This window comes from Helicoverpa armigera, chromosome 14 (assembly GCF_030705265.1).
Source record: "Helicoverpa armigera isolate CAAS_96S chromosome 14, ASM3070526v1, whole genome shotgun sequence".
In the NCBI taxonomy this organism is placed as follows: domain Eukaryota; kingdom Metazoa; phylum Arthropoda; class Insecta; order Lepidoptera; family Noctuidae; genus Helicoverpa; species Helicoverpa armigera.
Genome location: NC_087133.1, coordinates 2,435,170 through 2,459,849, shown reverse-complemented (window position 1 = coordinate 2,459,849; position 24,680 = coordinate 2,435,170). Strand labels below are relative to the sequence as shown.

At 33.6% G+C, this 24,680-nt stretch overlaps 1 protein-coding gene across 4 annotated transcripts in view; it reads left to right on the top strand.

The window, feature by feature from the left end:
* The window catches only part of LOC110377185 (modifier of mdg4), a 452,561-nt gene that overhangs the window by 288,258 nt on the left and 139,623 nt on the right, over nt 1-24,680 (top strand). The window contains exon 5 of one of the 4 annotated variants that reach the window (XM_064037732.1): nt 14,478-15,820. The exons of the other annotated variants lie outside the window; for them this stretch is intronic. Coding sequence (XP_063893802.1) covers nt 14,478-15,805 — 1,328 coding nt within the window. The 3' untranslated portion in view covers nt 15,806-15,820. Of the gene's footprint in view, nt 1-14,477; nt 15,821-24,680 lie in introns of those variants that run through there. 4 annotated transcript variants of the gene reach the window in all.

Here is a 24,680-nt window from a genome sequence, read left to right as displayed (position 1 = left end):
CTTCGAAGGCTGGTAGACAGCTGATACTCAAAAACGGGTACACGTACAGTTTGCAGACGAGAAAACGTGACAGATGCCGCTGGTACTGCTCCAGTCATCACAATAGAGGCTGCAGAGCAAACATACATACGATATATGAACAGATTGTTGCCATCAATGAGGTTCATAGTCATTTAAGAAAATAAAGTTTTTACAAGCATTTTACATGTATGTAGATAAAATGGTTTTAGTGTCAAATACGTTGTGTAAATTTTTGTGGTTTATCGGGTATGTTGTAATTTACCTAGTCAGACCCAAATAGATCAAAGTATTTGGTTAAATAGAGGTAAAAAATAAATATTATAAATAAATAATTGTGAATAAATTATGTCTTTTTTATCTTTATCTATTTCGTCGGTAAAACTGGGTCCATTCTTACCGAGAAATTCATTTTGACCGTCAGGAAATCTCTCTATGTAACAGTACTAAACCTAGCTACAAACACACACGTATTGAAGCCGGTAGCCAGTGCTATCTGGTCTTATCAAATTATTCAGTTTAAAAGAAAGAGAGAAAGAAAGAAAAATCATTTATTTTTGCGCAGACGCACACGTATCACACACAATGATATACAACTTTGTTGCTAGCGTGTTTTCCAGTTTACTGTAATATTCTTAAACATTTCAGATTTAGAGTACACAGTATCCCCCCAGGGTCGACAAATGATATCCCGTGGAGGGTATACATACTCCTTACAAATGAAAAGGGGGGAGAGGTATCGTTGGTTCTGCTCATCTCATCACGCGAAAGGTTGCAAAGCAAACATACATACAGCATATAATCATATTCTGAAGATGAATGAAACTCATAACCATAAGCCTAGAGAAACTGTTGGAAATGTTGGCATACAAAATCATAGCTCATATGCTTAATTTGTAGATATTAGTTCAGTAAGTCAAAGAAAAATTAAATTACCTATCTACCTGACTTTTGGTACTACTTAGTCATAGTTAGAACACTGTACTAAGGAAGTTCCTATTAATGATATTAATAACTTTGAATAAAATAATACAAAATATGTCATAATGTTGTGTTTTTAATAATACTATAATAGGGAGTTCATGTGTTTCTTTATATGTTAGTTATTCGATAAGATTGTATCGTTATTTTTTGTATCCTTTCCTTTCATTCCTGACAGATAGATGTTCCCGAAACATTTAAAACATAGAGTAAAAAGAGAAAACTTATTTTAATTCATGAGAGTAGCTCCTAATCCTTTGGACCAAAATACTTTAGCATGATTGGCTGGTTCCGTGAGGTTATTTTTAAGTGGCCTTTATTGGTTCTAGGTGTCAAATACCGTTTAATCACATACTAACAAAAACAATTTGTTCTAGATGCCGTCATCTCCATTTCCAATCGAGGGTCCAAGATCGTCCTGCTGGATGGTCACAAATTCACCAAACACATCACTCGAGGACCGAAAGTTCGATGGCGTTGCAGTCGACATTATTCCGACAACTGCCCAGCGAGCGTTTATACGTTTTTAGATCAAATCTATAAGCGTAATAATGAACATACGCATTACTTATAATAATTTTAACTTCACAAAAGTCATCATTCTGCCCTTAGCCTAATTTTTTTATTTGGAGTCGGCGCAGCATGTTTTCCTCTTCCATACTCTTCTAACAACCGTCATCGCACAAGTGACATTCTTTCTATCCATCCATCGTTTCTTTGGTCGTCCCCTTCCTCTATGTACATTAACATCCATGCTTATTACCTTTCTCACAACACGGTCCTCATTTTTTCGCATCACATGCCCTTACCATGGCAGTACATATTATATACATAATTTCACAAAAGTATTTAACGCAACTTTACATTGGCAACTATTGTATTAAGTACTAGGTACATTCATTCGTACAGTCGTATTTTTTTACATTTAATTTAGAAGTATATCTAGTATTACCAGTAAAACTATTGTATTGTACACAATGTGTGTGTGCATTTTTATGTCTCATACTTACTCGTATTTTAATTACAATATGTTTAGTTTAAATTAGGTTCTACATAACCTTATAACACATAGCTTTTTTTGTGTAAAAAGCTATGGACTAAATGTCTGAAATAAAGATTATTTAATTTAATTTAAGTCATTTAAGCTTATGTATACTATAAGCTAGGAATTTACAAAACTTTGTAATGGCACCATGGTTTATATTACTTTTATTATGTGTATATCTATTATACTAAATATATTGGTCAATAAGAATGGTTTGTTTTTTTTTTCAGGTACTTCCACGTGGCGCCATTTTTCATTAATTTGACTTCCGCCTTTTATTAATAACTAGCCGTTTTTTCGCGGTTTCACCATCCCGGGCCGATGAACTAATGCCCGTACCGCGGTAAAATATAACTTATTTAACTGAGTTACATGGGAAGAGTGTAGCTTTCCACCAGTGAAATAATTTTTCAAATCGGTTTAGTAGTTTCAGTGCCATAGGGTGTGGCCACAAACAAACAGAAAAAGTTTTTTCTTTTTCATATCAGTAAAGTTAAGAAAATACAGTAATATTAAATAATAAAATACTTAAAACTGCTTTCATTTCAAACTTCAAACACATGGCAATGTTGTTCTAAATTCAAGAAACAACATTTTCTTCTTAAAAAAACAAAAAGCGGTTACAATTCGAAATTCAAACAGGTATTGTCATTTTCTAGATTGCCAGTTTATAACAACGGCGCGAGGAGCTCGGATGATCATCGTCGATGGGTTTCGGTTCCTTCGCCATAGAACTACAGGGCTAAAAGTCAGATGGTACTGTGGGACCCATGGGAATAAGGGCTGTCGAGCCTTCATGTACACCATAAGTGGAACCAATGAGGTTATAAGCTGTTTCAACGAGCACTCCCATCCAACGCCAGTTAGTTTACCGCCACAGCTCAATTTGCAAATCTCAGATCTGAGAAATAAATCTTAAATGTTCAACGTTAAGGTTTAAATTGCAGAAACCTCAAGGGAGTTTTTTTAAGGGGACAGTTAATAAATAGAATTTAATTTAAATTTTGAAATAATATGAATATGATTATGAAACCGATTTGGTTGGATTGGTAAACTTAATAAATAAGCATAAAAAGTGGGAACTATTGCCCGTACCGGGATAAAATATACCCTGTTATTCGAGAAGACTAGCTTTCCAACAGTGAAATATTTTTTCAAATTGTTCAGTAATTCAAATTGTCAGTGTTCAATATTATATTAGCATATATTTTAATAGTTTCATCATGCATATCTTATTTCTCTAGATTGTATTTCTTTAGTAAAAAAATGATATTTATTCTTTTTTGGGAGCAATCATTATTTGTTAACATTAAATTCAGCGTGTTGCACTTATTAACATTTAACAAACTAAGACTTTGTAATTTTAACTTTGAAACAAGAAATAAATACCGAATTATTTTTTTACCCTAAATTTTTTATCATTTGAAGTATAAAAGAACCTATTTTCCAAAAAAAATATAACGTCCTCATTTTATTTTTCAAAATTCAGGACCATCTTCTTGCAATAACCCGTTGTAGAGAGCAGATATACGCGAGACACAATTGATATTCTATTGTTTTATAGTCAACAACATACCAGAGGTTAGAAATAACTGTTTTTTTGTATAGATGCTGTATTCTACACTACTTCGCGAGGAGCCAGGATCATCATGCTGTCAGGGTACAAGTTCTACCGTCACCGCTGCAGGGGCTTGAAGACCAGGTGGTTTTGTTCCAGCGACCGTAAGTGCAAGGCGGTGATCTTCACAGTTAACGATACCATCGTCAAGTATAATAACAATCATTGCCATCCTCTGCCTGAGTCTGATGATCTTATGTTGTAAATTGTCAGTGGTTGTAGTGGTACCAAAGATGATATAATTATTGATAACTTACCATATAACTTACCATAACTTACCATATGTAACAAAATAGAATGCAGATAAATGCAAATAGAATCGTTAAAATCATAATAAAACAGCGTGTTAATTCTGCCTTGATGAACTCTTCATCATCATTATTTATCCAATAGAATAATTATTATGTCTAACTTACGCTCCTGCAAGAAAAAAACAACTTATCAAATCTTTGAATGAGATCTGGGTTTGTTTGTCTCATCTCGTGTCGCTGTCTGCAGTCTGAAATGTATTTTGCAGATAAATCAATAAATAAATCATTATACATATAGTATATCTAAATTTGTGACGTCATATTGGATTTCAGATTAAATTATAATAATAGCCCGAAGAATACCCAAATTATTTTTACCTGCATATCCTGCTCCATCTATTTGCATGCCTAGAAGAATACCCTGCAAAAACCCTGTTCAATCAAATTATTCCTAAGACATTAGGCCAAGTTCACCATCAACATAAACTTCAGTTTTCTTAAATAACTGTTCACTTATGAACTTTAATATCCAATTTTTAAAGTAAACGGTTGTAAAAACTGGGGTCTTTTCTGAGCTTGGCTTTAAGCAGATTATATTTTCAGGTGCCATCTTCACAAAATCATCGAAAGGGGCTGATGTCATTCTTTTGAGTGGCTACAAGTTTCTGAAACATCGAGTCATTGGGCCAAGGATCCGTTGGTTTTGTGGCACCCATAGGAAGAAAGGGTGTGGTGCCGTGGTGTACACCCATCTTGGAGATATCCTCAAAATTAATAACGAACATGACCACGCACCGCCATTTTTAAATCTTAAAATGTATGGTTTTTAATTTTGTTTGTTTAATTAATTCCATTTTTAAATTCAAAAGTTTTCGACCTCAATCTTATGTGGAAGTTGCGCACCTAATCTTGTATGTATTTTAGATTTCAAGGGAAATTACAACCTATTATATACGGCTGGAATTAAAATGTGCATTCCCCTGTTTTTCTGTAGGAGTTTACTTGGTAAGAACTTTATCTAGTCATAAATTATGTTACCCTATTTATGTTATATTATTTGAATATTGAACATAAAAAAATCAAATAATTTAATGTCCGCAATTCTACATAGTTACAAAATATTAAGATATAAGTAGTATGTAATCATTAAAAGAAGAGTAAACGAATTTGTGCTAAGACTTTGTGCTACTGCAGTTTCTATTTTGTTTTCCTATTTCAAAACAAGAACTATTTCCAAACATCTGAAGCCAAAAATATCAGTTTCCAAGGTTGACGGGCTCAGATAAGCTGTCAATCGATATTAAGACTGGTACTCAGAAGACCGTTATGTCGTTTATAATGGAAGTGGAACCCAAAGTGCTTGGAAAAAGGCTAAGCAGATGATGTGAACCTGTTTCAGTTTAGCTTAGCGTAACAGACTTGTTAAAAATAATAACGCTACTAAATCTGGGAATACAATTTGAGATTATAACCAGTCTCAATATACTTTACATAATCAGGTACAACTATTTACAGGTGCATTTTTCACGACGTCTTCCAAAGGAAATCGAGTGATCATCATGAGTGGCTACAAATTCCTGAAGCACAGCTTAGTTGGTAAAAAAACTCGCTGGTTTTGCGAGTCCCATCGAAGATATGGCTGCAAAGCTGTGGTTTATACTTACATGGATCATATAACTTTGGCCAAAAATTTCCATGATCACGATCCGCCATTTTTGAATGGAGAAATACCTCCCCTTTGAGGCGCAGTCGGTTTTTGCAATACGGGCTTAGTGTATGCAGCATGTTAATAGGGAGTCGGTAGATTTGTGAAGAAAAGGTGCTGCTGAGATTGTATGAAATAAGATATTACCTGCCTTAAGTATTGGTCAAATTTGGCGGGACTAACTCCGGCAAAAGAGAAGATAGGATAGGAATTAAGAGCAGATGGCCAGAGACCTGTGCTTTAAGCAAGTTTACCATATTTAAAAAAAACGTTGTTTAATTATAAAAATTATGCCCTATTATCCCTATTTATTTCCTACACGTATAGAACAATATTTTTACATGTAATTCTTAATAATGTTAAACGAAATATACTAGGTATACACAATTAAAGCTATTATTTATTTAAACTCATTTGAAGATTGATGGACTATCCATTATTCTAGTGTTCTCGAGTTGCAGAAATCGTTCTCTTTCTTATGAGTGCGGAAACAAAGCCTTTAACGTGGTCTTTAATATTAACAACATGTAGCATCAGGTTCTTAAGACAGTGACAAATATTTGTGTGCGTTTAAACCAAGCGAGCGATGATTCTATCATCTCTTGTCAAATTCCTTGAAAGAGACAGAACCAATTTCTTCGTCGCTGAGAAAAAATGCTCTAATTCCTCTTTCATTTACTAACCCAACATTTCTTCATATTCCAGCACCTGTATTCACAACATCGCGTCGAGGAGCTCCAGCCATTAGTGTCTACGGTCATATCTTCCACAAGCATCGCACCTCAGGTGCTAAGACCCGCTGGTGGTGTCAAAGAGTAACCCATGGGTGCACGGCTGTCATCTTCACTATAGATGACGAAATTGTCAAAACTTCTAATGAACATAATCATCCGCCACCTAACCGGAGATAAGAGAATTAGATATAAGACCTGATCGCTCTCCGGTGGTGTCGGATTGCCGTCCCATCGAATTATGAGAGTGAAGGAATAGGGAGTGCACCTGTGTCTGCGCAAATGCTCGTGCACTATAATATGTCCTGCGCAGCTGGCTGATTTTCTTAAATGAGAACAGCCGCCATGACCGAAATGGGCCGTGGACGCCATTATTATAAGACCTTCATCGTCTGCCTAGTTTTTTGAAAATAATCTTTCAAGACTCCCTCTTTTGTCTTTTCCCATACTATGTTGGGGTCGGCTTACAGTCTAAAATGCAGCTGAGTAAGTGTTTTGAATGGAGCGACTGCCTATCTATCCTCAACCCAGTTACATGGGCAGCCTGATACCCTCTGGTTGGGCTCCTTAACTTAATATGCTTATTATTAAATCTTCAATTGAGTACTTTTGTATTTTTCATAGAACATGAGATGTTACGACATCACTGTTAAGTACATTATTAGATTTAAGAAACGTAGAGTAGCTTGATGTCTATCTAAAGGTAAAGATTGTTTAAGATCGACTGACTTAAATAACAGTAGGTATTGCTTAACTGTTTTAAAATTAATAAGGCCAATATAATAATATGTCATTACGTCATTGATGTGCGCTTTGAAATGTTTTTCTTATCGTTTAGAAGTAGATGAATTTCTAAATATTCACTGCTGTTGCTTGGGTAAAATTAGACCTAAAAGACTACCAGGTTAATACTTACTTATGAGTGTGGAAGTTTGGAGATAAGGTGATTTTCTCACACTGTTTTTGCCACGTGGCTGTAATGTATAAGATTTCTTGTCTTACGTATTATATAAACGTATATAATGTACTTAATAAAAAATATGGAATAATAATAGTTTCTTTTATAATATGTTTTTAACACATTAATTAAACCTATATAATATTTCAGAGCGCAGGGCGCGAACCTATTTTAAATCTATGGGCAGGAGAGGTAAGTATTACTGATAACACACAGCTCCAAGTGTGAAAACCTCTATCTCAGCCTAGTATCAAAATGAACTAAAAACTCATCTAAATTCGACAATTTAAAGACAATCCGCCTTCAAAGCATCCTTTGTCTGTATCGAACTCGGTAAACCTTTAAATCTATTTTTGGTACTAATTAACAACATTTACTTTATCTTCAGAGCCGTTCTTCATGACATCATCTCGAGGAGCTCACATGGTAATAATAGATGGGTACAAGCTTCTGAAACAAATGACGACCAGCGGCAAAACAAGATGGCGCTGCCGACGCCCCGGGTGCACCGCGTTTGCATTCACCATTGATAACGTGGTCGTAAGGTGCAATAATGAACATAATCATCCACCAACTCAAATTTTTTAATACATGAGGTAAATGGAAGAAGGATAGATAGGTCCAAAGGCGTTCTGGATGGCTACTTTTCTAGGAGATTTTGCGTTATAGCATCTCCGCTGGTCATTTCGTTCTCCACGATCAAGTAGCAGTAAATTCGGGACCGTTACGAAATATGATGTTTAAGATACAGGGAACCTCGCAACACTGTTGTCCCTTTTAATATAAACCATTTTGATTAAATTGATCTGCACGGATCAAAATTTTGTGTTTGTTGCTGTATTTTTTGTGTTAATAAACTGACCCTTTTTTATTGCCAGTGAGCGTATATTCTAGATTACGAGTTAGTAGGTATGTATATACATTGAAAAGAAGGTTTTCTGGTTTTTGTGATTAAATAAATTGTTTATTTAATGATTTACTTACAACTGTGAATAAATGCTTTTTCTAATGACAAATAAATCGATGTAAAAAAAAATGAATAGTTGAACAAATATAATATACCATTTTGTTGTATTTTTAAACAAATATATGAGTTGTGAACTAAAAGTGGCGATTATTCTTTTTTTACTGTATTTTATTCGCACTTTATTTCATAGTCGCTTCCTACGTGAGTACGTAGCTATAAAACAAAGTCTTACAAACATTCTATCGTTGGATATTAATAGTAGAAGTCGTAAAATATGGGTAATTTGACTCCGGTAAGTATCTTAGGATAGGATGCTCTCCTATAAGGAGCATCCGCCTGTAATGTAACGTTACAGACTCGAACATAACATCTGCGAGTGAGGCGAATTAAGAATGAATGAGCACAATAATATAATTGTGACTACATTCAAGCATTAACATTTTCAGTTAAGAAGAAGAACTGATCATAAAGAAGGGTAAATATATAAAGCTTTAAAAACAATTCTTGTCATTTAACTTTACTAATCTGAATATTAGTTTAGTTATTACTTTAGTTATACAACGCCTCCCGTATATGCAGTTGTGACGTTGTGCGAAGGCAGTAGACAAGAACTGTATACATTTATTACAAGCTAAAGCTCGCCAATGAAAGAGGCCGTCTAGTGGCTTTTTCCTCAAATTCGAGTCTCTAACGTTACATTACAGACAATCAAGAACAATTACATAAAATTCGTACATTTATTTCTTTTTTTTACAGTGCGATTCACGAAAAACTCTCACGGAACTGCAGCTTTAGACTTAAACGGTTTTTTACTTGTAAGACATAGGACTACCAATGGTAGAATTAGATGGCGTTGTCGGAAGCACAGGTGCCCTGCCAATGCTTATACAATTGACGATATTCTCATTAAGAGCAAAAACCTACATAACCATCTTCCTTAGGGTTGAGAACTAAAATTTAACCAGCTGTGAAATTGCTGGCCATTGGTGAAATCGGTCATTTGACAACTGTAGATGGTTCGGTTATCGTTAATAGTTGAATGGTGTAACTTACCGTAAGAAATTATTGTTTTGTTTTAAAGCTTTTTTACGCCCAGTATCGTCAAGTCATCTCATCCTTCGAGCCTTTTCCCAACTATGTTGGGGTCGACTTCCAGTCTAACCGGATTCAGCTGAGTACCAGTGCTTTACAAGAAGCGACTGCCTATCTGACCTACTCAACCCAGTTACCCGGGCAACCCTACACCCCTTGGTTAGACTGGTCAAGTATCGTCAAGTATTTTATAGTTAAGTATTCCTGGTAAATTATTGTTCCTAAACAAAGTTGTATCAACATGTTGCTGAGTTGCTGACAACAATACGTATTGCAGAGTTAATAATGAAAGAATAAACTATCATTTGTTTTCACACAAAAATAATTCATCCGTTTTTTTTGCTTTCACTGCAGAGTTGTGTTCCTAAGTTTTATTGAGAGATAAATAAAACTATTTTGTCATTGAACATTATTTTATTTTTATGGTACCATGGTTATACAATAACGACTAGATAATACAATTAATATTTATAAACACATCAATAAATTATATCTAGTATATTTTATACAACTGAAAACAATATTTTTTCAGCAGATCGTCCGATATTCTACACATCAGAGATTGGGGCTAAGATTATGAAGATTCGCGGTTACAGATATACTCGACATTCAGTTTGTTCGTCAAGAGTGAAGTGGTTGTGTGCTGACAGTAAGTCAAGGAATTGTCACGCCATTGTCGTCACCATAGGACATACTGTCGTTGACAAGCAAAACAAGCACACACACCCCCCAACATAAAATTTGTTCCTATATAAAACCCGTATTCAACTTTTTTTCGTTTGGTAAAGTGTAAACAAGTTTTGTAAAATGTGTATTACAAATAAGATATAGATAATCTTTGTTCAACTTGAAAAATACTTACAGATAATTTAAATATTACTGACATTGAATGTCTAATATTTATCAAAATATTTATCACCAACTTAAAATAATCAGTCTAAATATAAAATAAAAAAATAATCCTTAAAATAACACAGGTTCTTAAGAGCAGTATAAAGTTTTACAGATTTGGCAAAATTGTTTACATTCTTAACACAGGTATTTATATTATATTATATGTACCTATATCTTATTATATGTTTTCTGAGATCATACACTATTGACAAAATATTCTCACAAATTAAGTTTACATTCCGTCAAGTACATATTTTGTTTTTTCTTAATATTACTAAATTACTAACTAAACTAAATTAATTATACATAAATATTTTTTTATAAATTGCATTTGAATGCGGGTAAAATCGACTATTTATTAAGTTCCTTAAGTATTCCATATAAATGTCTATTACAGAGAAATTGTATTTTTATTCAAGTTAGTCTTTGTGTAGCAGATAAGCTCAGATTTTAGAAATATGAACATAGTGTCAATTTGTCAAAAACGTCAATAATACGGACGAGAGTTTTTTTTTACATAAAGTACTTATGTTTTAATTACTTCATAGCTATAATTATTCAACATACATCGAATTGATAACAACTACTGTTTTTGAAGATATATTTCTAAAATAGCACATCGATAAACTTGATAACAATTTCGATTTAATTTTAAAATACATAAATGCATTTACATCGGTTTATAATAATGGTCACCACATTTATTTCCTTTAGAATATAATCTTTATAATAATGGGGGCCAAATTTATTTCCCATTTACTTTATTACACATACACACACGAATAGGTACAAGTAAAAGTTTTTATTATGGACAATATCATTTCCCAGACTAGAAAATACATCACATAAAAGGGTTTTTACATAAGTGTCAGCATTTGCATAAACGGCATCCATCTTAGTTGCAACTGCTTTATCATGAGCCTATTTCTCTCAGACTCCACGTTACATTTATGTGTCTGCTCATCGACTATCAGACTCCCTCTAGTAATGATCGTGGCACAACAGTCCCCCGGCTTCAAACATTGCCACACAGTATTGCCATCAGCATAAATATATCGCTTAAAATATTCGAAGCCGTTTCGTAAAAGAATGTCTCCTCTTGGAGTTTGTAAGATTCTGAAGTTTTCTTGGGGTCTGACGTCAGATGAGACTTGAGATGAGCCATTTGTGGACTCGTCTGAAGTGAGGTCGGGATAGCAGTCCGTGGATTTCTCTGGAACAGTAATACAATTCGTCAGAGACTCTATAACTGCGATTTCTTGAAATACAAGTTACAGTAAGTTGGCCTCTAATATATCAGTTATCAAACGTATGCAAATTTTAAGTTGATATGGCGAAAGGGTTATTAATTATTTACTAAGTCGTAGTAGCATTGTATTTTATTCAGAATGCTTAGACAAATTGGCACTATAAAAACATGTTCATTTCTACAATCTGAGATATATGTAGCCTTTATCCATTTATTTCTAATAGTTTGTATTTCTTCTATGTTTAAAAGTAACTAAGTTCCTAATGTAATCTCAGTTAAATTCGTAAGAAGATACATCGATATACCTAAAGTAAATCATATTCAATATTTTTAGTCATATCTGGACTGTTGGTTTGTCATAAATGGCATCCATGTATCAATGTGTATAATTGTTGTGAAATTAACTGGTTGTAATGTATATTATTCCAAAATGTAATTATTCGTATTTCCATAACCCGACCATACGCTTGTAAGCTGTTTCCGTAAAATTACATAAGTAACTTCCGCAAGTTGTAAGAAGTTCTAAGAGACTCACGGCGGGATTTTACATTTGCAAATTTATCGTAAGTTAATGACGTAAGCCACACACGAAAGCAAAACTTACGAGTGTACTGCCGGCCATACACGCTACGGTCTACCGGAGAGGTCCACCTGCACAGGTAGACCGGAAAGTGTGTGGGAATAGGTCGCCTCCGCAAGTTCAAAAAACTGCATAGGTCTATTCCCACACACTTTCCGGTCTACCTGTGCAGGTGGACCTCTCCGGTAGACCGTAGCGTGTATGGCCGTTAAGGTCGGTCTTATAACTGTGCAGGTATGCATTCCCATTACGTAACGTTGTCGCCTTTGCTTCAATATCCGTTGATCTTCTTAATATGTCTGTAAATATATCTAAAACTTGCACGTATTTGGGCGACAGCTTTACCTAATTCAGATTACCTATAGATACTCCACTTTGTGAAACATTAACTGATAGACCTACTTATTACCTACGTCAAGGAAAATATAATCATAATGTAAAGCCATCAAAGCATAAAAATAGCTACTTCGATAAGGTAGAACTTTATCGTTAAATATTGTCTGAGTATTTAGAAGTTAAGGAATCTATTTCATTTATTTCATAAACAACCGTATTGTTATATTTTTCATGGCGTTTTAATATTTAAAATATCGAACTATCTGTCCATTGCTGTAATTAAAACATTAATAGGAAAATTCCTTCATATTCATAAAATGAACAGTATATAAAAGCTCACAAATTTTTGCGAAGAGCTGTCTATTATTCTAAACATATTATAAATGTTATAATTAAATATATAAAACTTATAGTAGCTAGACGTACAGAGTGCATATTTAATACAACTAAAAAAAATTGTCGTCGCATAGTGCGACTGCTATGCACAAGGTCGCTCACCGAGTTAGGTAAAATAAAAAAATATACTCGTGTAGGTTTTAGAAACATTCATAAAGCAGCTCGGAACCTAAAAGTTGGTGATTGATCCGCAGCCTCGGAGAGCACGCTCATGTCGGTCCTGCGCCTGATATCTCTCCGGTCGTGTATAATTGCCGTGAAGGAATAGAGAGTGCACCTGTGTCAGCGCAAATGCTTGTGCACTATCTGTCCTGCGTGGCTGGCTGATCTCCTAGAACGGCTGCCGTGGCCGACAAATCATTGTCATTGTGGATTCCTTTACTGACAATGCCTATTTTACTGGCAATTTTTTGAATTTTTTTATCACTCAATAATTAAATATACTCTCTGTACAAAATGTATGTAGTTAAATGGTTGTGGAAATTCAGGTCCAAAATGTTATTCTATCCTGACTGTGTAACGTTAAATATTTGGCTAGTGATATCTAACTCTTAAGATCTCAATGTAATGTTAACTTGTATGTAAATTATGTAAATGCTTGTAAAATCTAATAAAGTCCATTTCATTTTTGCGTCTTTTATAAATAACTTACGGATTTAAAGTTCCCTGTGGTATATACCTATGTGACATAATCATTATTATTTTATTTTTGAGTAAATGGCACGTTTAATTGTAGGTATAACAAGGCATAACTTATTAATTCGATTCAAAACTATTTGATGAATTTCTTACTCGTTTATGAAGGCAAATTGGTTGTCACACTTTCACCCTCAACGGATTGAGAGAAAAAAAGTATAATATTTTAATCAAGAAGTAGGTATTTCCAAACAATAAGCAGTTTACTAAATACTGATTGCAAATTCCAGGTCAACTGAAGATCGTCAAATCTGACAAAGGTCACTTTAATTTGTATTGCGGAGGTCACAAATACTCCCTTCTGTACCGATTGGGACATCTTATGAAATGGAGATGCACTAAGAGAGCTTACAGAGGCTGCAAAGTGACTGTGGATACTACAGAAACAGACATTATTGGTAGCAAAGGAATTCATAACCATCTTCCTTTTACAGGAAACGCTGTTTATAATGATAATTATTAATAAATTTTGTCGTCAAAAATTAATACTTATAAGGTTATAGGTTTTTCATATAAAAATGATAATAAATGCCTGGAAAGCTCCATTTGTTTTATAATAACCAGAAATATACTTTTTTTATATATTACCTAAGTCTATTTTAAAATTATTTTCGTTTTATTTTTTATAATATAAAATGTTATTGCTTTAAAGAGAACACATGTAATAAAGACAATGCAATTTGTTAGATTCGTTTTAATAACTTCTTCACATGAAAATAAATAAATTTGAAAACATTTTCTTAATTATTTCTCCTTTTCATAGAAATTCGTAATCATAATCTAGTCTTAAAGGCATGTATAAAACAGTCATGAAATGTATCCTAATCCTATACCAATGTAGGATTATGATAAATAAATGACTTTTACCTATATAGCGTTTAAGCATTACAAAGTTTTTTCATAGATGTAAGCAAACAAGTCTGGACACAGAACAAAAATAACAAAATAATGTGTTCATAGTTCCAGTTGCACAAGATGAGATCGCAACAGCTGCACAAGGTGAGACAACAATTGTACGAGATGAGACTACAACAGTTGCACAAGATAAGATACCAACACTTGCAAAAGAAGAAGATGAAAACAGCCAATCATCCACTTCATCGTCATCATCATCCAGTTCTTCATCGTCATCCTCTTCGAGCTCATCGTCATCATCATCATCAAGCGACTCATCGTCCGATATCAAATTGAACGAACTTGCTAAAGCAAAGGCCAAAGAAAATACTGAATCGAATGCTGAAACAGTACCACTAACTGAGGAAGAACGAGCTGCGCAAATAGAAGGGCAAAATGCAGCAAGACTCCTAGAATCTCAAGACTCTCAGGAACCATCAACTTCTGATGAGAAACCTAAAAAGGCTAATCCAATCTACTGGAAAAGAAATCTAAGCAAATATCTCAGAAACAGGGGAGAAGCTTACGAAAGCAAAAATAAAATTGTTGAAGCAAAACGCTTAAAGCCACCCTGCAATGATCAGTGTCGGCTCAAATGCCTAGAAAAGATCCCGGAACCTGAAAGGTTGAAAATATTCAAAGAATACTGGGGCCTTGGTGATTTGCACATGCAGTGGACCTACATAAAGGAACGAATCGATCCGATACAAGCAGTCTTTGTGAATATAACACGGAAGACTAGAAGAGAGCTGAATCAAGCATTCCACATGATCGTGAAAGGTGAGAAAATAAGGGTATGCAAGACGTTCTTTTTGAACACTCTAGATATCACTCCATGGGTGATTAGAAGCGTTGTTGCCAAGAAAACTCCTACAGGAGAAATTAAGAAAGACATGAGAGGAAAACATACCAACAGAATCATTCCACCACAAATCAAAGACGATATTCGCAAACATATAAGATCTCTTCCGCGAGAAACTGACGAGGAAGGTAGAGAACATATTGCTAGCTGGAAATCCAAGGCCGATATTTACATAGACTACAAGCAAACTTGCATCAAAGAACAGAAACAATATGGGAACTACCACACTTATGTTTATATTATCAAAACGGAATTTAGTAGCTTGCATTTCGATAACGGTGTCCCTAAACGTAAACGAAATACTAAAGCTACAACGACTAAAGCTACTACAGCTAAAGCTACTACAGCTAAAGCTGCTGCGGCTAAAGCTGCTGCGGCTAAAGCCGCTACGGCTGAAGCTGCTACGGCTGAAGCTGCTACGGCTAAAGCCGCTACGGCGGAAACTGCTATGGCTAAAGCCGCTACGGCTGAAGCCGCTACGGCTGAGGCCGCTACGGCTGAAGCTGCTACGACTGAAGCTGCTACGACTTAAGCTATTATGCCTAAAGCTACAAGCTCATCTTTTTAACTTCACACATTCCCAACATATATCTACAAAATAATAATAAATAAGAAAATCTACCGAATAAGAAAGAAGAAATAACATACCACCGGATGCATGCATGGACAGACCAAATTATGTTTGTAGAACTTCTTTACTCAGACCTTAGATCTTGTACGAACCCTGAAGTCTCCTAGACTGCTTGGAATTGAACCAAAAAATCAAAAATGTACTTAAAGTCAACTTTCACTTTTTTCTAGTCAAAATTATACACTTAATTTTATTTTTATTTAGATATTATTTTTGACATGAAAAATAGGCTGTCCTAAAGTAAGATATTTTTTTACATTTTATATAATAAAATTATATTTTATTCCTATGTTTGGTAGAATTTATAATATTGATATTTATCGATATTTTTTTGAAAATATACAATTTTATTATGTACTCGATTTAATCGCATATACTCACTATTTAATAGGTGTATTGGTATAGTTTTAGGTACTCAGATTAGTTGCAAACATGCAAATACTAGTGATTAGATATACGTGTCATATTAGGTATACCTATATTAATGGAAATCCCATGTCATTATTACTCATTAGATTTTAAACTATTTATTCTGTGTCTATTCAATTTCATTACAATATTCATAAATGTCATAGTATAGAAACACTTTATGAATAACCCTTTATGAATAAGTCGGGTAAATACCTACATAGTCATAAAATCTCGGTGTACTTTAATTTAATCAAATATTCACTAACGGCCAGTTTCTTAATCAAAAGTTAAAGTTATGTCTAAAGTAAATGTAATGGTCAAATACGTTTTTTCAAGGCTAAAGTGACAGCAAAACTAATAGAAAATTGAATTTGACCGTTACTTTTACTTTAGACATTACTTTGACTTTTACTTTTGATGAAGAAACTGGCCGTAAGTCGGGTAAATACATAGTCATAAAATCTCGGTGTACTTTAACCAATAATTAATCAAGTTTTCACTAAATGTCATAGTACTTTAATGTATTTTCTGCGAAATATTCAACTAACGGAATTGTTTAGATACTTTGTATAATTAATATTTTCCACAACATTATTCCATCTTAATCTATCATCTAGTCATTAAATGTGTATCGATGAGTTGCCATTTAAATATAACAATAACCGAACCATCAATTATAGTTAAATGGTGCAACTGGATCTCAATGTATTTTAGTATGTATCAGTATTGATCTATTTATACACTTATAATGTACTTATTAATCATGTGTAAACTCTCAGTGTCACTTATAAAGGATAAAATCTGAGTAGACGTGCATAACTTAAAGTTTAGATCTAACTAGATTAGGTACCTATTAGGACTATGATGCCAAAATTATTGATCTCAATTGTAACATTACCAAAGTAAGTGTCGTAGAATAAAGACTATATGTCACTAAATATTGTTTGTTTAATTTTTTTCCCAAAAAAATACTGCTGTTCTGTTACTTTGACTTACAATACGATCCAATCTAAATGGCGGTTTGCAACTAACTTGCACGCGCATTTTCCAATAATCGTTAATTTGCTAATTATGTGCCATTTTTTTGAGCAACGACTTTCAGCTTTTTCCGAACCACCATTAAGCAAAACTTTCGTTCTCCTAACTACCTATTTAATATGGCCTTCCAATTTCAGAGATTCTGACTACATCAGGAATTCGTCAGATTATTCTAGACGGTCAGAAGTACAGTCTACATAAGGAGACGGGCTCACGAGGTCGATGGCGTTGTGTCAAACAACGGAAGGGATGCAGAGCCGTTCTTGTAACTATCGACGATCAAATTGTAGTAATAAAAAATGAGCATAACCATTGATTATTTTTTGGATTTCAGTTTAGTTCAAATTGTGTTATAAGTCGATTCTGCATACAAAGAATGATGTATGTCTTATTCTTCCATTGCTGCATTGTTGAAAACATGTGATTTTTAAATGTTATTTTTCTTGTAAGAAAAAAGCATATTTACTTATAAAACCTTTCTATAATATATTCTCAGAAAATGCATAAAATTAATTGTTTTTTTTTATCGTTTTCTTTTCAATGGAGCCACATTTTAAAAAGTTATCGTACGGGGGCAGTTATTACATAATAAATCACCAAGGAAATCAAACTACAAGAAATTATAAAAAAAACTGAAATTATTTATTTACCAGGTAACAATTGGGAATGTACATGCACTAACGAGGTAATAATAATACATTAAAAATAAGCCATAGCTCAACCATCTATAATTTTAATAGAAAATATTCTTATGAGGCTGTAAGTCATAATGCATTGAATTAGTAAATAATTTTATATGATTTCTATTTCATTAAAACATGCATGAAAACATGTAATCTTCGTTATACAATACATAATTTACCTATATTAAGTGTACATTTGGTCATCAATAAATTCTATCTCTAGAATGTTAACAGGATGATTCGGTGTCACAATGTTCTATATCTTAATATAATAATTCATCATCAAATTATACAAAAAATAAATATTGAGTACATAATGTTGATGGGTCGGTAACATTTAAAACTTAACTTAAACATATGTAAATATTTAGTAAAAATGTGCTAAAAGGGACATAAAAAGACATGTTAAAATAAAACTGGGGAAATAAAAAAGGAAAAATGACAAAAACTGCAATATATTTGTTTAATCCATTTATACATATAACATTTTTGTTTATAGGGACTTCTAAGCCTATAGCAATCTCTAAAACAATACAACAGGAGTAAAACTTGCCTAACAATTAAACATTTAAGTGCACTTATTAATGTTTAGATTTACATGATTTAACATTCAAATATTAACTAAAATTAAAGCTAAATATCATTTATTTTTCCTCAAGCCTCTATGGTCGTGTATGTTATACATTTTAACAATAGCGTCTTTAATTGTTGTAAGTTTGGCTTTGCAGCCCTTATCGCATTTGTTACAAACCCAATGTGTTTCGTGCTTCTGATTAATGTGTTTGGACCTCTTCTTAAATCTATGCTCGCCTAGTATTATGATTGCGTTGCCTTGTCTTGACCAACTGTACCGGGGTATTATGCTTTCTGGAAATAAAATTAGTGATTAGAACTTTTAAGAATAGTTCAGACCTTGAAAAATGCGAGTAACAATTGTATGCCGGAAGCTAGATTTTTTTTTGTGGAACAGAGAAGGCATCCAAAATTAGTTTTGAATGTCACCACTATGAAGAATTTTTCGTAAGCCTGATGACATGTAGTTTGATAACATATTCATTGAGAAAATTTCTTAAAATAAAACAATTTAAATATACAGTATTTTCAGATCAATCTAAAAAAGTTTATTGCCACAAGCTAGGTAAAGTATTATACATAATAAGTATTTGTTAAATAAAAAAACTATAACTATTGCACTTCGATTAATAACTTTGAAAACTTAATAATAATACGATAGAGCTACCACCACCTATGTAGAAAATATTTATACAATAAAAAAAATATTTCTATAGCACGAATAAGAAAAAATAATCACAAATAGAATACAATCCTATTGTTACAGCAAAATACAAATCAGTAGCATTGAACTAAAGGTTTACTAAGGTATTTATTGATTCCTAAATTGCACATGTTATTGACAATGACATTCGTCATTCCCGAACTATAAAAAAATAACTCAAATATAATAACTAATACAAATACTTGTAAACATCCGAATAGAAAACTTCTTTGGGAAAACAGTTATTTTGCAAAAATGTGCTTAAGACACCTAGGGATATTGTTAACACTTTTGCATCGGAGAGCACGTTAATGTCAGTCCTGCTCCTGATCTCTCTCCAGTCCTGTCGGAATATCGTCCCATCCCCTACGAGCGAAGGAATAGTGAGTGCACATGTGTCTGCTGAACTACTTGTGCACTATATTGTCCTGCGCAGTTGGCTAATCACCTTATGAGATCAGTTGCCGTAGCCGATGCTCGGGATCTATCATCAACTTTTTAACCAGTCTGGTATTCATACCAGCGTTCAGACATTTATTAAACCGACAAAGTTTGCACCACGCCCTTGTTTGTACATTTACCATGCAGTCATAGCTTCGGATACAAGAGTAAGACGCTTCTCTGTCCAGTTGTACAGTTCTCTTGAAGAATAGTTTGCAGGATTCACAGGTCCTCACTCCGTAGTGGACTCCTGATGTCACATCTTCGCAGATAGGACATCGGGGCACTATAAATGTTAAAATATCGTTAAGTTGATAACATTTGCCATCGTCAACCTTTTCCTAACTTGTTTTTGATAGGTAACTTACTAATCTGTGAGATGTTGATGAGATTCTGGCTAGAAGAATATATGCTGGGAAAAAATTTGAAAACAAAAGGACGTTTTAGAGTTGATATGAATTTTACATCACTGTCTGTGGACTGTAGATGATTTTTAAAAAGCTCACTGCAATTCATTATTGCTTTACCAATATAGGAAAATATATTAAAATAAAACCAGTACGCATGGAAAATAACAGATAGTTTATTTAAAATTTATAAGCAACAATTTATTATACAATTCTTTTACTGGTAAATGTATTAAGTAACTTAGAAAAAATACAACTTTTTTAGACAAACCTGTCTAAAACTACACATTTATTATTTTATATGAACACTTTAACGAACAAAATTGAACAATAGTTTTTACTCAAATATTATTATTTTTTAAATAGGTTAAAGATTTAACGACTTTTTAAATGAATCTGTTTATTAGACACTTAGGTATGTGAAGAATATTAGAATACAATTTGCATTGTTAAGACCCTTGTCATATATTTTTTTGTTAAAAATTAGCTAAATATTAGATTTAACAATTCACAAACACCGTAAATAATCCTAATTCTATGAACACTGAGGGTATTACCTAGACCAGTGGTTCTTAACCGGTGGTCCGCGGACCACTGGTGGTCCCTGGAGGGATTCCAAGTGGTCCGCGAAGCTTAGCTTCGCAACGTTGCTATACTTTATCTAACTTAATTTTTATCGACTTATAATTGCGAGCGGGAGTTTTCGCATGGACGTATATCGGGTGTGTCGTACCTAGTCCCTCCCATTCATGAAAATGTATGTTTGGGCTACATTTTACGTAATTTTGGTTTTGAGTCTTAAAAAATAATTAAAATTTCGCGCTCGCTCCGCTTGCGTATTCAGAAACTGTATGCCCTTATTTTTGCATTTGTCAACAAACAAAAAGTTAAGTACGTTTGGGCTAAATTTTACGTAATATTTGGTTGAAGTCCGATAACATTTTCGCGCTCGCTTCGCTCGCCTATTCAGAAACTATGTGCCCTTATTTTGGCATTTGTCAACAAACAAAAAGTTAGGTACGTTTGGGCTAAATTTTACGTAATATTTGGTTTAAGTCCGATAAAATTTCGCGCTCGCTTCGCTCGCGTATTCAGAAACTATACTATGGCTCTTATTTTTGCATTTGGCAACAAACAAAACGTTAAGTACATTTGGGCTACATTTTACGTATTTTTTACCCCCGACGCAAAAACGACGGGGTGTTATTTGGTTTAAGTCCGATAAAAATTTCGCGCTCCCTTCGCTCGCGTATTCAGAAACTATATGCCCTTATTTTTGAATTTGTCAACAAACAAAAAGTTAACGGGCTACATTTTACGTAATATTTGGTTTAAGTCCGATAAAAATTTCGCGCTCGCTTCGCTCGCGCAGTTGGAAACTACATAGGCAGGTTTTTCTTTATTTGCATTTGCTTACCTACACAAATGCCGACATGCGTTTAGCTTTGAGTAGAACTGACCCAAAAATTCAGTTTTTTTTTGGTAAATAATAAAGAAATGAGTACTAATTTAGGTAAACCGATGAGGTGGTCCCCGGCAAGACAACTTTGGTCAAAGTGGTCCCTCATGTCAAAAAGGTTAAGAACCACTGACCTAGACAGTTAATTTAAGTAAATTTTAGATTTGTAAATATCAAACCTACTTGTAAATCGTATACAGGGTGGCAAATTCTGTTAAATATTATATTGAGCTAACAAAATTTTAGCTGTCACCCTGTTTAAAATCATTGCTTGATAAGAAATATCGTGCTTAGTAAATAAGCTAGCAGAAAGTATAATTTATTTTACAATCTACCGTGTCCGACACACGTCCGTAACCTGATTTCCGAGATCCATACATTACAAATTGTGATGTTTATATAGAACTAGCCGTTTTCGCGTGGTTACACCGGCGTCCCGAGGGAACTACAACCCGTATCGGGATAAAATATAGACTATGTTACTCGGTAAGAGTGTAGCTTTCCAGCGGTGAAAAAAAAAATCCTTCCTTTAGGGTACAAACAAACTAAAAATTGTTTCTTCTTTATATTAGTATAAGAAGTCACATTGTACATCATCATCCTCATCCTCCGAGCCTTTTCCCAATCAAGTTGGGGTCGGCTTCCAGTCTAACCGGATTCAGCTGAGTACCAGTGCTTTACAAGAAGCGACTGCCTATCTGACCTCCTCAACCCAGTAACCCGGGCAACCCGATACCCCTTGGTTAGACTGGTGTCAGACTTTCTGGCTTCTGACTACCCGTAACGACTGCCAAGGATGTTCACTGACAGCCGGGACCTACAGTTTAACGTGCCATCCGAAACACAGTCAATGGTGTCTAAGATATACTTAGAAAGTACATACAAACTTAGAAAAGTTGCATTGGTACTTGCCTGACCTGGGATCGACCCCGCGCCCTCATACTTGAGGTTGGTCCTTTACCCACTAGGCCACCACGACTTAGACACACTCACACACATTGTACATATAAATCAACAAATTAGCTGCTTTTGGTATCTACTAAGTTAGTAGCAATACATCCCATATTTAACTTTAAAGGCACTTTTACACTTTTAGTAATCTCCTGGCACTTTCTTAGTCTCACACTTTTTATACATTGAGTCACAACTGTCCAAATTTTTTGTAAAAAAAAAAAACGAGGTACATATTTGACAAATTATATATGAAAAATTACGTAATAACTGGCAGTGATGTTAAAAAGTGGACTTAGAATTATTTTCAAAGCTCAAAATGTATTTGTATCTAAGGACATTTTATTTGAACTCTTAATATACATAATAATGTCTTATTCAATAAAATTGTCTTTGTTCAAGTAAAGTATAGATTATACCTTTTATTAATTAGTTATGATCAACACACTATTTCTAAAAATAATGTTATTAAATATTTTTTTAAAGGGAACAACAATTAATTAAACACTGAGAAATATAATATGCCAATTACAGTGTGTAGACACCAGTACATAAAGCTACCGCAATCTGTAAAATTTTCGCAATCAACATTCAACCTTTTACCTTAAAAATAAAATTGAAAATTTACTGAGAAAAGTTTACAAATTGTAGTAGCTTGATATGCTAGACACGTATACAGATAAGAGATATAAGACAATATTAAATTGAAAACTTTATCAGTAAAAACATTAACTAAAACAACTTCGTTTTAACATAAATAGCTGCTCTTCCTCCTCTTTCCTTCTTAATTCTCACTAAATTGGGGAGCATTCCAGCTTTGATACACTTGTGAAACCTGCAGAACTTGCAATTTCTTCGAAATGGAGACAGCCTGCATTTTCCCTTGTTATGTATCTGCAGACATTGGAACGTTGAGGACTTGTCGAAGGAAATAGCTCTTTTGAAGAACGACTTGCAAGATTCACAGGTTTGTACCCCGTAGTGGATCCCACTCACGAAGTCCTTGCAGATAGGACACTGAGCTGTATTTATTTTGCCTGAAAAAAACAAAATTATTGCTATTGAAAGATGACAGGGAAATATGCTAATACCACTAATAAATATACATAAGGTATCAAAGGTGTATAATTAAAATAAAATCTAGTATTTCGTAACTAAGCTTTAAAATAGTGAAAATAATTACCTGGTTTGTTACCTGTAAATAGAATTAGTCAAAGTATAAAAACACACGTTTTATTCGATAAAAATAATGTTTAATTTATTTTTCCCGGAATGGCAACATGGCATTTTAATTTTAATTAAAAAAACTCATTCAACAAAACAATCTTATAATGAGATTTACAATCATATGGAAAAATTAAAACTGAAAACTTAATGATTTACAATTTGTAATTCTTAAAATAATACAATTCATCTCCCGTTTAGAATCATACGAAAGTTCATGATTTACCTAGGAAATTAATAACCTTAAGAATCTTGTTATTTTCCAATGACATTTCAATACAACCATATTTTTTATTTTAACACTTATCAAGGTTTATGATTGTGATTATTATTTTGATAGGTGACGACGCCTTCAACCTTGTGTAAGACAGCTTTGCATCCGAAATAACTTCGTCTGCTGCATTGCCAACGCTCCTTGCAATTTCTTGAATAATGCAGAGAAAACTTGTAGCCGTCAACGACCATAACCATCCTATTATTTTTTGAAATTTCATACGTAACTGGAAAAAATAAATGATCATGAACAAGTATGTATAGATAGTATTTCTGTCTAATGTTGTTGCACAATAGGGTAGTGTCCAGGGTCGAAATAATGAAATAATATTTAGTCCGCTTTTTAGATAATCAAAAAATATTGGATACGTATTTTTTCTTTTTTTAATTAAACATAAAATGACAAAGATAATACACTTCAAAAATTAGGAGTGGGGGCCTTTTACGTCACAGTGTCCTGAAAATTGTAGCAACTTGTGACGTCACACTCAACTTTAACACGCTATATCTTAACAAGTTCTGATCCAATTTAAAAAAGAAAAAATACGTATCGCTTAATTTTGGACAATCTACAAGACGGACTAATTATTATTTTTTAGGAAACTAGCCTTTC